The sequence below is a fragment of the Drosophila suzukii genome (genome assembly GCF_043229965.1).
Source record: "Drosophila suzukii chromosome 2 unlocalized genomic scaffold, CBGP_Dsuzu_IsoJpt1.0 scf_2c, whole genome shotgun sequence".
Taxonomy (NCBI): domain Eukaryota; kingdom Metazoa; phylum Arthropoda; class Insecta; order Diptera; family Drosophilidae; genus Drosophila; species Drosophila suzukii.
In genome coordinates this window covers 6878398-6892660 of record NW_027255896.1, presented here as the reverse complement: position 1 = coordinate 6892660, position 14263 = coordinate 6878398, and the positions used below count along the sequence as shown (strand labels likewise).

The window sequence follows — 14263 nt, the reverse complement described above, 5'->3', positions numbered from 1 at the left end:
TTCCATGAAAATGAGTGCTTAAATTAACATAGGCATATCCTAGGGTTCATCAGTGCTCAAAATCTAGCACGCATTGAGCAGCAAAAAAAGCACACGTTGAGCGCTCGTTTAGGCAGCAAAAAAGTGAATGCTATGCACCTTTTCATCGCGTAGCAGCAAATATATTAACAGTTTCATTTATTTTCTATATATTTTTTTTTATTTATTTAGATCTTTATTTTAAAATGTTGGCTCGGGGGTTCCCGGTGCTAGCGGAGTCGTTGGCACCTCCTCGCCAGCATCTGGGGCCGGCGTTGCCTTTTTTTTGTGCAGCTGAAATTCTTCACGCACCGCATTGCCTTCTGCAGCGCCTTTTCGGGGGGCTCTGAGGGCTCCACCAATGCGAATGCATCTAGTATTAGAAGAAAAATTAGTTTTGAAAATATAACGAGACGAGAATAAAAACGAGTGACTGAAAGTAATCGTTATTTGTAAGTTTTATTTATAATAAAGAGAATGTTATCTTTGGCATTTAAAGAAAATCACAGAAGTCTTTTAAAAATTAAACTAAACTAAAGAAATTCTGAAATTTTTGTTTTCGGTCCTGTGATTTTTTTTTTGTAAAAGATTATAAAGAAAAATATACCACACGTTATTTATATATCTTCGCATTATTTATTAAAATTATTTTTATTTTGCATTTGCAGGAAAACTAACACTTTTCATGGGACTGAAAATTGAGACTTTTATTTAAATAGCCATGTTTGTTTACGTACACAAAAGTAAAAACTGTGGTTTAGTGTTGTTAATATTCATTTTTAACGAATTTTAACCACAAACATAAGTTTTAAAACAAACATCTCATATTATTGATCTCTGAACTTTGCACTAAATAAGATTTTAAAAGTCTTTCACATCATGCATCGTTTGTTGTTTTTCACGTCAAAAATTAATATTTTTCACAGATATTTTTTTTCCGCCACGAGAAATCTCGATCTTGTATTTTCCTTTTTTTAATATACATTAACTTGTCTTTACTCTCACTGTTTAAATAAATATTGGTCTGCGACAGACTTACCTGGGAATCACTTTTAAACCACTGGCTTATTTTATTTAACTACGTTAATTGCGGGTAATTCTAACTTCTTCACATAAGTAAACGCAACTGAAAAAGACGAAAAAAGGCGCGTGCCTTCCAGAAAAACAACAAGCAACCACAACAACGGTTCCTCTAATCCGTTGTTGATCTGTTTTTTTTGGAATGTCCCGTTTGATCTATGCACCTTGCACATAAAAGCGGGGTATGTATAGACATATGCAAATCGTTATATAAAAATATATTTTTAAAACGTCTCATATTAATAAATAATATTAATAAACAAATCAATTTTTTTAAGAAATACAAATATTTTCAAACCTAAACCTATTATTTTAATTGGTTGTTTTAACATTTACGAAAATACATATATATATGCTTGATCAGCATCACTAGACGAGTCGATCTAGCCATGTCTGTCTGTCCGTCCCTTTCTATGCAAACTAGTCTCTCAGTTTTGAAGCTATCGTTCTAAAACTATCCCAAAATTCTTATTTTGTTTACAGGTAGTATATCTTACAGCTCCCATAGAAATAAACAGAAAAAAAAATGTTAAAAAATTATTTCTCTGGTGTTTTTTAACATATAAACTCCTACGCTTGGAATTTCTGAATTTTAAATTTTATTTTATCAAAATCGGACGACTGTATCATATAGCTGCCATAGGAACGATGGAAAAATTGGTGGGGTATTTATGATATAAATCTTTTGATTCTTATAAATAAATTTTTTTTTTATATTTTAAACTTAAATATTTAAAAACAACTATAAAAATGGCTCTCTCCAAAAAATTGTTGCTCCAATTGCTCCAAAAAAATTGTAATCTTGGATCTTCACCTAATGACGTTTTTATTTACTGTCGTCTCTGCAACATAGTCATACATCCGTAAAGTACTGGACTTGTTGGCAGAGTAAAAGGTTAAATTGATCTGCGTGTTGGTTTTTCGTGGACTTGTGCCTCATGCGTTGAAAGAGACCGTTATTTGGATGGCTATGTGGCGCTGACCAATGATCGTTTTCAGAAACTGCTTGATAAACTTATGAGCGTAGTTGCTGATTTCAAAGAGAGAAAGGCCGACCTTGATAATAAAAAATGTCAGTAGAGTCACCTAAACGCAAAAAGACTGCTCCTTTAAAATCTGTGCGAGTAAAGGCATCAGTCCCAAATCCAAATTTAGTTTCAAATATTTATACCCGATCGATAACGGCAGCTATGTCGGCATCCACTGGCGCTGAGGAGCCTAATGCTTCACTGCCGTCAGTACCCATAGGTACCGAAAGCTCTGGAGGAGTCCCTGATTCTGCTTGTCAGCCTAAGGGGTCAAACACTTAGGAGCTTTCTGTGCCTACAGGTGAAGTTAGCTCTATAGGAGTCCCTGGTCTGGATAATCAGACGAACGATGTTCAGATTGTTGGTGGCGGAAGAAAGAGACTCTCGGTTGTTCCATTTAGGAAGCAGTTATTTATGTCTCGTTTAACCCCTGAAACCATATCTGCAGATGTTTTGGAATTTATACACCAGGAATTCCCATCTCAAAACATCACAGGGGAAGAGTTTAAATTTAAATATCTACATTTAAAATATCTGCTCCTCCTGAAGTATTTAATGTACTAAATTGTAAAAGTTTTTGGCTTAATGATAAATTGGTAATTAAAGATTTTTTTCCTAACAGATCTCCAATAATAGGCCTTTCATGGTAGTACCTGCTCCAAAAAACTGAGCTGTTTATTTTTGGCCTATAAAAATGTTAAAGGACTTTATATGAAGCTGTCTAAGCTTTATGCTGACTCCTCTGCTGACATTCTGGCCTTTACTGAGACTTGGCTGAAACCGGAGATATCAGACTCTGAAATTGTGTCCAACAATTTTAAAACGTGTATAACTGATCGCTCTCCTCGTAGAGGGGGTGGGGTACTGATTGCCGCTACCTCTACTTAAACATCGGAGAGAATATACTTTCTTAATCCCAATGACATAGAATTCGTTGGTGTCAATTTTGTAACATGTAACATGTTCTTTTATTCCACCTGGATTCGACTTACTTAATAATGTCTGCAATAAAAACTTTTCTATCTCATCTTTCCGAAAGGGATCTTTTGATTTTGCTTGGGTGGTTTAAATCCCCCTGACATTTCTTGGTACCCTTCACTTGTCTCTAACCCTTTATCTGTCCATGACTTCGTTGGCGGTCTGTTAAAAAAATTAAAACAGCAAGTAAGATTTATACGTAATTCACTAAACAGACAATTAGATCTTGTATTTGTTTAAGATCCGTCTGAAGTCACGATATCTAGAATTGACCCACTAGTTGTGCCAGAAGACCGGTATCATCCCACATTAAAACTTAAAATTTGTCTCCCCTGCGTTGATACCCTCTCTCCTTTACTTTCGCCAACTAAAAGTAGATGCTTTCGTAAATGTCACTATAATAAACTCAACAACATGATTTCTCAATATAATTGGACAAATTTATACAATTGCTTGGATATTGAAAGTGCTACGGAACTATTTTATAGCGTCTTAAACTCTTTTTTCTGTGAATGTGTTCCTGATAGTGTTCCTCCTAGGTTAGACAGGTCTCCTTGGTTTACCAATCAGTTGCAAATACTTAGAAATCTAAAAACAAACTTCTATAAAAAGTACAAAAAGTCGGGTAGGCCATCCGATTTTTAAAGATATGTGGTGGCTCGTACTAATTTTAATGTACTTAACAGTCATTGCTATTACATGTATTTGAACCGATGTAAATTTGAATTTTCAAAGGATCCGAGGCAGTTTTATAACTTTGTCAATGCTTAGCGAAAGTCTTTAGCATTGCCATCATCTATACGATTAAACTCTATTGAGGCATCTACGGATCCCGAAATTTTCATTTTACTTGCTGAATTCTTCCAATCTACTTATAGTTCTGTTTCTTTGTCTAATTCTAGCTACCCTAATCACTTAAACAGGGCAAATTTTATTTTTCCTCCTGTAATCACCGAAAATTCTCTCTTAATCCCAATGACATAGAATTCGTTGGTGTCAATTTTGTAACATGTAACATGTTCTTTTATTCCACCTGGATTCGACTTACTTAATAATGTCTGATTTAGAAACTATAACGCCAACCTATTCTCTGAGGCCAGATGGACTCCCTGGGTGTGTGCTTAAGTTTTGTGCCCGACCTATTTGTAAACCCATTCTTAAACTTTTTCATTTGTCTATCTCATCATCTGTTTTTCCTACTATCTGGAAAGATTCTTTTATTATTCCACTCCACAAAAAGGGTGCGAAGGTTAATGTTCAGAACTATTAATGAATCTCCAAATTGTCTGCAATTTCTAAAACTTTTGAACGCGTTATTACCTCTCATTTGCCACATTTGTGCTCCGCTTTGATATCTCCGTGTCAGCATGGTTTTGTTAAGCGAAGATCGACCACCACTAACCTGCTCGAATTGACATCTTTTATAATAGATGGATTTAACAAAAAATTTCAGACAACCGTTATATATACAGATTTTAGTAAAGCCTTTGACTCTGTAAACCACTATCTTCTTTTATTCAAATTAGATCAGCTCGGGTTTCTAAATAAACTTAGATTTCAATTTATTTGAATGGTAGATCTCAGAGGGTTTTATTCAAAAACGCTGTTTTAAGATGATCAACGTGACATCTGGAGTGCCTCAGGGCAGTCATTTAGGCCCTTCGCTGTTTACTCTCGTGTACTAATGTGTGCTGATGATGTTAAGTTTTGTTTATAATATAATAACATTAAGTCTGGTTAAGTCTGGTCTGCTTGCAGTCAGACATTAATAGATTCTAGGAATGGTGTCAGTACAACCTTTTTAATTTCTACTATCTTAAGTGCAACGGTTTGACTTTCTATACGGGTACGCCAACGTTCATGAGTTACTCTCTTCAGAACATGTCCCTGGACCCAATATACTCAGTCAACGATTTGGGTGTTCCCCTGGATTCAAAAATTCAAATTTGACTCCCACATAACCTCTACTGTAATTAAAACGATAAGTGTTCTTGGGTTTATAAGGCGTTGGTCTATAGACCTATTATTGTTTACCTCCCTTGGCAGTCCTAATTTAGAATACTGTTCTTCCATTTGGAGTCCTAAGTATCAAGAGCACATAGACCGAATAGAGTCCGTACAGAAACAATTTCTTCTTTTTGCCTTACGTGGTTTGAACTGGGATCAAAACGTCAGGTTGCCTTTTTACCCGAGTAGATTGCAATTGATTAATTTGCCTACTCTAGTAAATCGTAAAACTATGCTTGGTACTATTTTTATGCATAACCTTATCAGAGCGATATTAATTCCGTAGATTTGGTAAGCCGCCTAACTTTCGATGTTCCTGTTAGACTAATGCGACATTCGACTATCCTATTAACTTGCCACGATGTACATCTAATTTTAGTCAGCACGAGCCATTTCGCGATTTTACTAATAATTATAACACCCTATATAATTTAATTTGCTCCTCAAATCTTAGCTCATTTGCCTTAGTCTTAGTTGATCTATGTTTTGTCTTGTCCTTATTTGTTTTATGTATTTTCCTCGCGAACCCTAATTGCCCGAAATAAAAATGGCCCCGCGCGTAACAAGCACGTGCTTTGTGTCGTTTGGCCCACTTGTTTGAACGCTATAGTCGAGTACCTCGAAAGAGTTACTCAGCTAAAGGGACCAAAGGGAAATTGAAGTGCGCCACCTACCCGCGATCTCAATATGTGGTTATGGTGGTAGACAGATTTTGGCGTTATGGGCGTAAGAGTGGGTGTGGAAAACTTTTTGGGGACACTCGATAGATATTGACGAGAATAATACATTTCAGTTAACATTTTTTCTAGAATGAAAATTGTGGGCACCACAGGCTTCAGTGGTTAGTGGGCGTTAGAGAGGGCATGGCAAAATTTTTCTTGGATCAATTGATAGTTGCAGCTATGTTCGACATACTGGGTTCACTCTTGAACAATTCCTTTAGTTCTGCAAGTTCATTTGTTGCACCCATAAAATTAGTGGCATTCTCAGACCACAACGTTCTTGGCTTTCCCCGAATGCTGATAAATCGCGTTAACGCTGCGATGAATGCGGCTGCTGATAAGTCATGAACGATTTCCAGATGAGCGGCCTTGGTTGAGAAGCAGACGAAAATCGAAATAAAGCATTTGTGGGGTGGCTTGTTTCGAGCCTCAGCTTTGTAAAAAAATGGTCCACAAAAGTCGATTCCTGCGGTGTGAAAACCTGTGTTTGACCGGACTCGATCAGCTGGCAGACTGCCCATAACGTATTGAAAAATTGGTGCCTTGATCCGGAAACATCTAACGCATTGTTTAGGACACTGGCCAAAAATTAAATATTTCTGTCCTAACGATCCAAGCAATGCCTGAGGGCAAACATGTAAGAACTTAAGGTGGTAAAAGACTATTGTTGTCTTTGTAACCGGATGGCCTTTCGGAAGGATAGCGGGATGCCTAGCGTCGTAGTCGAAATCTGAATTTTGCAGCCTTCCTCTAATTCTCAAACACCCATCGTTTCCAAGCCTGGGACATAGAGGCAGCAGCTGGCTCCTTTTTACGCGAGCCATCAATTAAATCTTGTATGGTGAGAGGACCAACTCGTCGAGGACAATCCTTGTTCCGAAGAGGATGAAACGATTTATATAAGTAAATACACACTGAAGTTTTGCAAAGGAATTTTGGTACTTGCTGTTACTTGAAATGTGCATCGCAGCCGAGCAAATCAAGGTGACGTGTCTTTGTTCGGGTAGATCGCGAAGTTGTTCCACGCTTGCCGGCCAGGCTGTCGAATCCAAAAGTATGAATGGTGGTTCATGTTTCCAGAGCTTTGAGGATAGTAGTAGTTCACTCGAAGAACAGCCTCGAGGCACTAAATCCGCAGGATTTAAGTCCGTCGGAACATGATGCCATGACATTCCATCCGTTAATTCCTGGATTTGCGCAATTCTGTTGTATACGAAAATTTTAAAGCTTGATGGTGCTTCTCTTATCCAAGACAACACGATAATTGAATCAGACCAACAGTGAAAGTCACAGGGCATGGCGAAGATATGCTTTATACTGGAGATGAGTTCTGCCAGTAGTAATGCAGCTGACCATTCCAACTTAGGTATAGTTATCGTCTTCAAAGGTGCTACCTTAGACTTTGAACATAGTAGATGAGACGTTACTGATCCGAATGCTTCTGCTCTCAAAAAGATACAGGCTCCGTAAGCTGTACTGCTGGCATCAGAAAAGGCGTGCACTTGCACGAAAGCATTTGGCATCATGGCAAATCTGGGGAACTTGATGTTATGGACTATGCGTAGCTTAGAGGCAAGCTCTAGCCAAACTGAAGACAGCGTTTCGGGTAATGGGTCATCCCAGCTTAGATTTTCCTTCCACAATGCCTGCAATAATGTTTTGGCTTTGACTAGAACCGGATCCATAAGGCCAAGGGGGTCATAACATCTTGCGATTACCGATAAAACGCTTCTTTTGGATGGTGGACCATCTGGAAGCATTGGTAAGAAGTTAAATAAGAAATTGTCCGAACTTGGCTCCCAAATTAGTCCTAGAGTCCCGGCTATGTCGGTTTCTTCAAGAAGCTCAAAAGCTTCTCCTTTTCTTCTTCCGTTCCTCCTCCTTCCGTTCCCTCAAGAATTCTCGGCTCGTTGGAGTACCATTTGCGAATTGGAAAGGAGCCCCTGGAAAGCAAAGCTTTGACTTGCCTTCGAATTTCCTGTACTTCTTCACTTGTATTTCGACCAGACGTTAGATCGTCGACGTAGAAGTCCCTTTTTACGATTTTAGCCCCAATAGGAAACGATGATTCCTCATTATCAGCTAACTGGTGCATGGCGCGAATGGCCATATGTGACAGTCTCTAGCTTATAAACGTCTATTTCCTCCTCAGGGCTATTCCTCCAAAGAATACACTGCAGAGATCCGCACACAGCGGTACATTTTGCATATATCCCCGCAGGGTTCTAACCTGTATAGGCGAAAACGAAGTAGTAGAATATTTTTGGCTGAATTGGAGGGCCAGTTAGAAGCAGATTGTTGAGCGATTGACCTGAAGTACTTTTTGCCGATCCATCGAACACGATACGAAGTTTTGTGCTACTGCTATCCAGCTTCTGAACGCAATGATGGGGCAAAAAGAATTGCGTGTGGTGATCCTGTTGGTGTGCCAACGACATATGGCCGAGATCGATATATTCTTTTACAAATGCGCTGTACTGAGTCTTTAACACAGGATTTCTTGACAATTTTGCTTCTAAACTCTTAAAATCCTTAGCGCGAGACCAAAGGAGTCATTTAGGGCACCGAATCCAGTGCTGTTTAAGAGTCGAACAGAGTATTTCCCGCTCTCTAACCGAGTAACGATTTCCTGAAATAAACGCTCACAAAGAATATCCTCATTGGTCAGAGAAATATCGGACGAATAGCAATTTTGTATCTCCCAAAATCGTTTTACAGCTTCAGTGAGGCACTTATCTTCCGTTTTTGTTGTATTCGACTTGACTGACGTGGCTGTGCCATAGCCTCTCTTTCCTTCGTTTGCCAGACCCCCAGAAACGATCCAACCAAGTTTGGTGTTCTGCAGAGTCGGAAATCTTTCAGATAAGTAAATTTTTTCCATGCAATTCAAATTGAAAAATATTCCTGCTCCAATCAGCATATCTATACGCTGCGATTTGTAATTTTGAGGGTCTGCTATGGAAATATTCTAGGGAATATCCCACGTAGAACCGTTTGTATCAAAGTGCGGCTGATAATCTGTAATACTGAGACTGAACGATAATATAAGCTGCCTTTTCAGAGTTGAGTGAAGATTCTCCTATTCCAGATAGTGATACATGCGGCGGTCTTGACTTAAGCTGCAGCTGGCCAGCAAAACGAGAAGAAACAAAATTGAGTTGCGATGCTGAATCGAGTATAGCACGGCATGGAATGAAGGAGCCAGCGCGATTTTTGACAAATACAACAGCCGTTGCAAGCAGCACGTATTGATCGGGATATTGGGTGCTATTTATGATGGGTGGAGGGTATGGTGACGTGGATGGCCATGCAATTAATGTGGACGCTTTTGAAGATGGGTCGAGGCTGCCTGATGAAGATGATGGTAACGGCGCATGTGAAAAATTAAGAAGTGTGGTGCTTCATATTCATATTCATATCATTCCGCAAGAAATTAAAGCACAAATGAAATTTCTTTGCCTCTTTATAGTGCAAGCTAGGAGAAAGATTTAAAAACCTTGTGCATTTTGGCAGATAATGATCCTTTTCCTCGCAAAAATTACATAAAGTTTTATTGGAGTTAGTAGATGCCGCAATGAGTACGCTTTGGTTATGTTTATGCGATTGTCTTCCCAGGTGGGAAGACAATGCGCTATTTAAATTTTCCAGTAACCTGCATCGTTTTTCCAAAAATGAAGACATAGAGGTCCACGTAGACAGGATGTTGGATGATAATTCCTCTTCCCAGCGTTTCAGAGCTCTCGAATCTAACTTAGAAGACACGATGTTAATCAAAAATCCATCCAGAATTTGGTCTGTAGTAGCAAGCGTCCTGATTGCTCGCAGATGGGAGTTCATTTTATCTTCTAGCTTGCGAAGAGCTGCAGCAGATAACATCTCAACACCCTTTAACCCAAATATCGCCTTTACGTGTGCCTGGAAATGCAAAAGCTTGATATCAAAACGATTAATTAATAATTCCACTGCCTTATCATAGTTCGCATCTGATGGGTCTAGCGACCGTATGGTTTTCCAACGCTACGCCTTCAAGGCTAGCACGGAGATATTGGATTTTTTTTATTTTACTTAGCTCTTGATCATTGTTCACCACAGTTGGAAACATCGAGTAGAAGTCCGGCCAGTCTGCATAATTTTCACAAAAACGAGGAAGATCCAGGTGCGGGAGCTTTGACCTCCCACTTAAGTTCAGGCTGCCATCTCCTATAAAATGGCTTTGCAAGGCGGTAGAATTTGCATTGCTGTTGCGCCTTTGTTGCACAAGTAATTCTCGAGAGAGTATTGACTCGACGTCAAAATAAATATTTGCAAAATTAGGCCGCGCATCACTCGATATTTCCGCCAAATTTAATTTTTCCAACTAGCCTGCGCAGCGTTAAAATCTGTTACCATCGATTCAAATCTGTCTCATCGTAATTAATAATTACTTCTCTGGTTAGAAAAGAATTGGTAGCCGATAATTGTGGCACAACAGATTTCACCTTGGCTCTGTAAAAGTCGATTTCACTTAGACCGCCCATTATTTTATTGAAGTTAAAGAGCGAAGACCGATATAAAAGTCACCCTGTAGTTGCGTAACCGCCAATTAAGGCGTCAAAAATATCAACGGGTTGTCCTTTTCAGTTTTTATTCCCTTTTCGAAAAGTCTTTGCGCCGCGAATTTGTCATCAACACAGTTAGAAGGCGGCGATTATGAGTATGTCGTTTTTAGCGAATTTAAATATTATTCACAAGCAAAAGGAATTGTTCTGACCGTAGTAATGAAAGTTAGAAAGAATAAGCCGTTTTGTTTAGCAACGATTTATGCACAAACAGCAGCGAACAAAGAAAAAACTGTAAATGTTTTTTGACAATTAAAAACAATGTACGTATTTTTTTTCGACGAAATAGACACTCCGGATCAAGGATCACGTCGGGGTCACCAAATGTTTAGGGGAAGACAACCAATTTACCACCCTTAATGTTGATATAATATTTTAAACGCTCAATTGGTTTAAATTGCGAAAAGCAGTGTTTTATTATTCAAGATCGGAGCTGCACTAAAGACAAAAACGTAAATGCAACAGTCGGCAGCTATTATAAGCAGCGCTCGGCTTACAAAGATAATAGATAAATGAGAGAGGCAAGAAATCTTTGGCATGTAAAAGCTATAAGTACTGTGGGCTTCTTTCGCATAATTCAATATAAACATATTTATGGCAAAACAAACATTAGCCAATGGCATTTACATTTAAGCAATTTAACTTTGGTTCTGCTCCGAACAACAAGCACACGCGAATTAGACTCCAAGAAACTACTGTTTAAGCTGTTACCGCTTTAAACAATATTTGGAAGAAACGAAAAATTCAAAGAAGAAGCAATGTCAACAAACACAGCACTAAACTAATTTGGTTTATTTAAGGGGGATATACATGTAAACGGTTAGGATTGAGGTATTTTTCATAATTTTCTTTTGAAGGAAATAATTAAGCAATGCGGATGAATTTGGAATGGTACAAAAGATTTTACATAAATTTATAATATACAAATATTTTACAAAATTGAGGACTTGTGGAGTATGTGCCAACGCGTTTCGATCTTTGAGTTTCCCGGTTATGGACTGATATCACAAATTGATATAACGATTATATAACTGAAAAATAATAAAATAGAAGACAATTTAATACTGAAGAGATTGAGCTTTGACTCACTTCGATATGTGGCATAGGTTTTTGTGAATCGTGTCCATAAAAAAGAAAAAATCGCAAAAGTGACAATCGAATAAAAAGCATTTTAAAGTTTTCAATGTGAATGTGAGCCAGTTTTAGATCCGCGCTTACATGCCCGATCTGAGGTACTTAGAGTTAAAACAAGGAAGAACGCTATAGTCAAGTACCTCGACTATCAGATACCCGTTATTCAGCTAAAGGGACCAAAGGGAAATTGAGATATGCAAGTAGCAAAGCGAGATTAAAATGCGCCACCTACCGGCGGTAGACAAATTTAAGCGTTATGGGCGTTAGAGTGGGCGTGCAAATTTTTTTTTGGATCAATCGATAGATTGACGAGATTAATACATTTCAGTCAAAATTTTTTATCTAGCATGAAAATTGTGGGCGCCACAGATTTGGGCGGCTTGTGGGCGTTAAAGTGGGCGTGGCATATTCGCGTAACAAACTTGCGCTGCGTACAAGGCTACGGAATCTAAATCTAAAATCCCAATTCTCTATCCTTGATAGTTTTTGAAGTTTTTTTAAGTTTGTGGGCGTTAAAGTGGGCGTGGCATACTTTTTCAATCGATATGTATTGATGAGAATAATATATTTCAGTTAAAATTTTTATTCTAGCGTTAAAACTGTAGGAGCCACACTATTGGGCGATTTGTGGGCGTTAAAGTGGGCGTGGCGCCCTGCTGAAAAAAACTTCCGCTGCGCAAGAAGCTCACGAGTCGGCATGCCAAATCCCACTAGCCTAGCTTTTATAGTTTCCGAGATCTCAGCTTTCATACGGACAGACATACTACGAGTAACGGGTAAAAAAATATTGAGGCTCGTTGTTTATTTGGTTATCTGTAGCCTCCTCCACCGAGAGCTAAATACTTCTTCATAAACTGGGTATACAAGAAATGATTTGTTGGGCTTACTCTCATGCGCCGCTCTAATGACGAAATTCGTCGTCGTGCTGTTTTATAAGTGGAACCGAGACAAGGAATTGATTTGAAAGGCACACTTACTACAAAATGTTCTGTAAAGTCAGGGGTACACAACTGGGATTTCGTTAAGGCAGGTATCCTTTCGATTTTCCAAAACTCCCTTAGCGTCTGATTCAAATCGTTGTCTTGTTATGCATTCAACTACCGCTTCGAAGAAGTTAAGTCGAGACTCAACAGTCGTCCCAATGCCAGACAATTTCGTCTCATGGAGGTATCGCTTTAATTGCAAATTATTTACCAAATTCTCCGTAAGCTTCAGCTGATTTAGCGTCGCTTGTGAACGGTTGTATTTACTCTTGTGCTCTGAATTTTTTTCTATTCTGTGATTTTTTGCGAGTGTTTTGTGTTTGTTTATTAACAAAGCTTAGTCTAACCGCTGGGTTTACTAGATCTCCCAGTGATTATAGTTATTTTAAAATTTATATTAGATTTGTTTAATCTCCTAGCTTTGTTAGTGTAATTCTTATACTCACTAAACTTGCTAAAACTCTTTGATTCTCACTCTCTCTCCCGCTCTATATTACAACTGTAACTTAAACTCTCTCTGAACCTGCCAAATTTCTGGTAGACTTTTGGTGTGCTATTCTCTTGTCTCTCTCTCTCTCTCTCTCTTGCTTGCTTTACATTGTAACTGTTCCTGCGTAAAGTTGTCAGTGTCCCACAAGCAACGCTCAATCGATAGAAGATTTATTCTCTCGTGCTCTCTTACATTTAAATTAATACGCGATCTCGCGCTCTTATTTTTTTTCGTGTTTTGTGCCCTTGTGGTTTTGGAATTTGATCCCAGTGACAAATTTACTTGAGGTATTTTTCTTATATTATTTTATTTTATTTAATTTCTTTTAAATGGCTCTTGTCTGCTCTAAGAAAAATTGTACTCTTTCGTCTTCAACTAAAGACCCTTTTATTTTCTGCTGGCTCTGCGAGTCGATGATGCACGTTAAATGCGCAGGATTTACTGGTAGAGTCAAAGACTTCATTGATCAGAATTCTGGACTCATGTGGTCATGTGGATCCTGCAAGGAAATGGTTGTTGAGATGAGCGGCTTTATGAAGCAGACTCGAGACAGCCTTTTGAATCTCTCTGGTGCTTTTAAACAGCTCAATGAGGGGTTCAATTCCGTTTGTGCCCAATTTAATAATAAAAATTTACTAACTGAGTCGCCTAAACGTAAAAAAACCAACTTAGCGGCAGTTAATACGGTCACGGTATCCACCCCAAATCCGAACTTGGTGGCTGCAGCAGTCTCTGTTGACACTGTGGTAAGTGAACCTACTGCGCCTATGGATACAGCTGTTTTAGGTGAAGTCACTGCTTCTCGAAGTCGGGTGGTAAAAAAACCTTCAGTGCCGGCTACGGTGCCGACCGTACCTATAGGTACAGAAGTTACCGATTCTGGCTCTCAGCTTAGTGAGGTGCAATCTGCTGCTGGGGGACGTAAGAAATTATCTGTTGTTCCACATAGAAAACAATTATTTGTTTCGAGATTCACCCCAGATACCACATCTGAGGATGTTTTGGAATTTATTCGTGAAAAATTCCCATCCGAGAATATTTCAGTTGAACAATTTAGATTTTCATATGCTCGTAGTATATCGTCGTTTAAAATATTTGCTCCGCCTGATGTGTTTAAGGTACTATCTTCTGAAAGCTTTTGGCTTAATGATGACTTAGTAATAAAAGAATTTGTTCCCAATAAACCGAGAACAAATAACAGACCTTCCACTGCGCCAAAAAACTA

The 14263-nt window shown here is 38.5% G+C and overlaps 1 protein-coding gene across 17 annotated transcripts in view; it reads left to right on the top strand.

Annotated features, from left to right (window-relative positions):
• Gprk1 (G protein-coupled receptor kinase 1) overlaps window positions 1-14263 on the top strand; it is a 609802-nt gene that overhangs the window by 347692 nt on the left and 247847 nt on the right. The window contains exon 11 of one of the 17 annotated variants that reach the window (XM_070998256.1): window positions 687-710. The exons of the other annotated variants lie outside the window; for them this stretch is intronic. Within the exon in view, the coding sequence (XP_070854357.1) occupies window positions 687-695 (9 nt within the window). The 3' untranslated portion in view covers window positions 696-710. Of the gene's footprint in view, window positions 1-686; window positions 711-14263 lie in introns of those variants that run through there. 17 annotated transcript variants of the gene reach the window in all.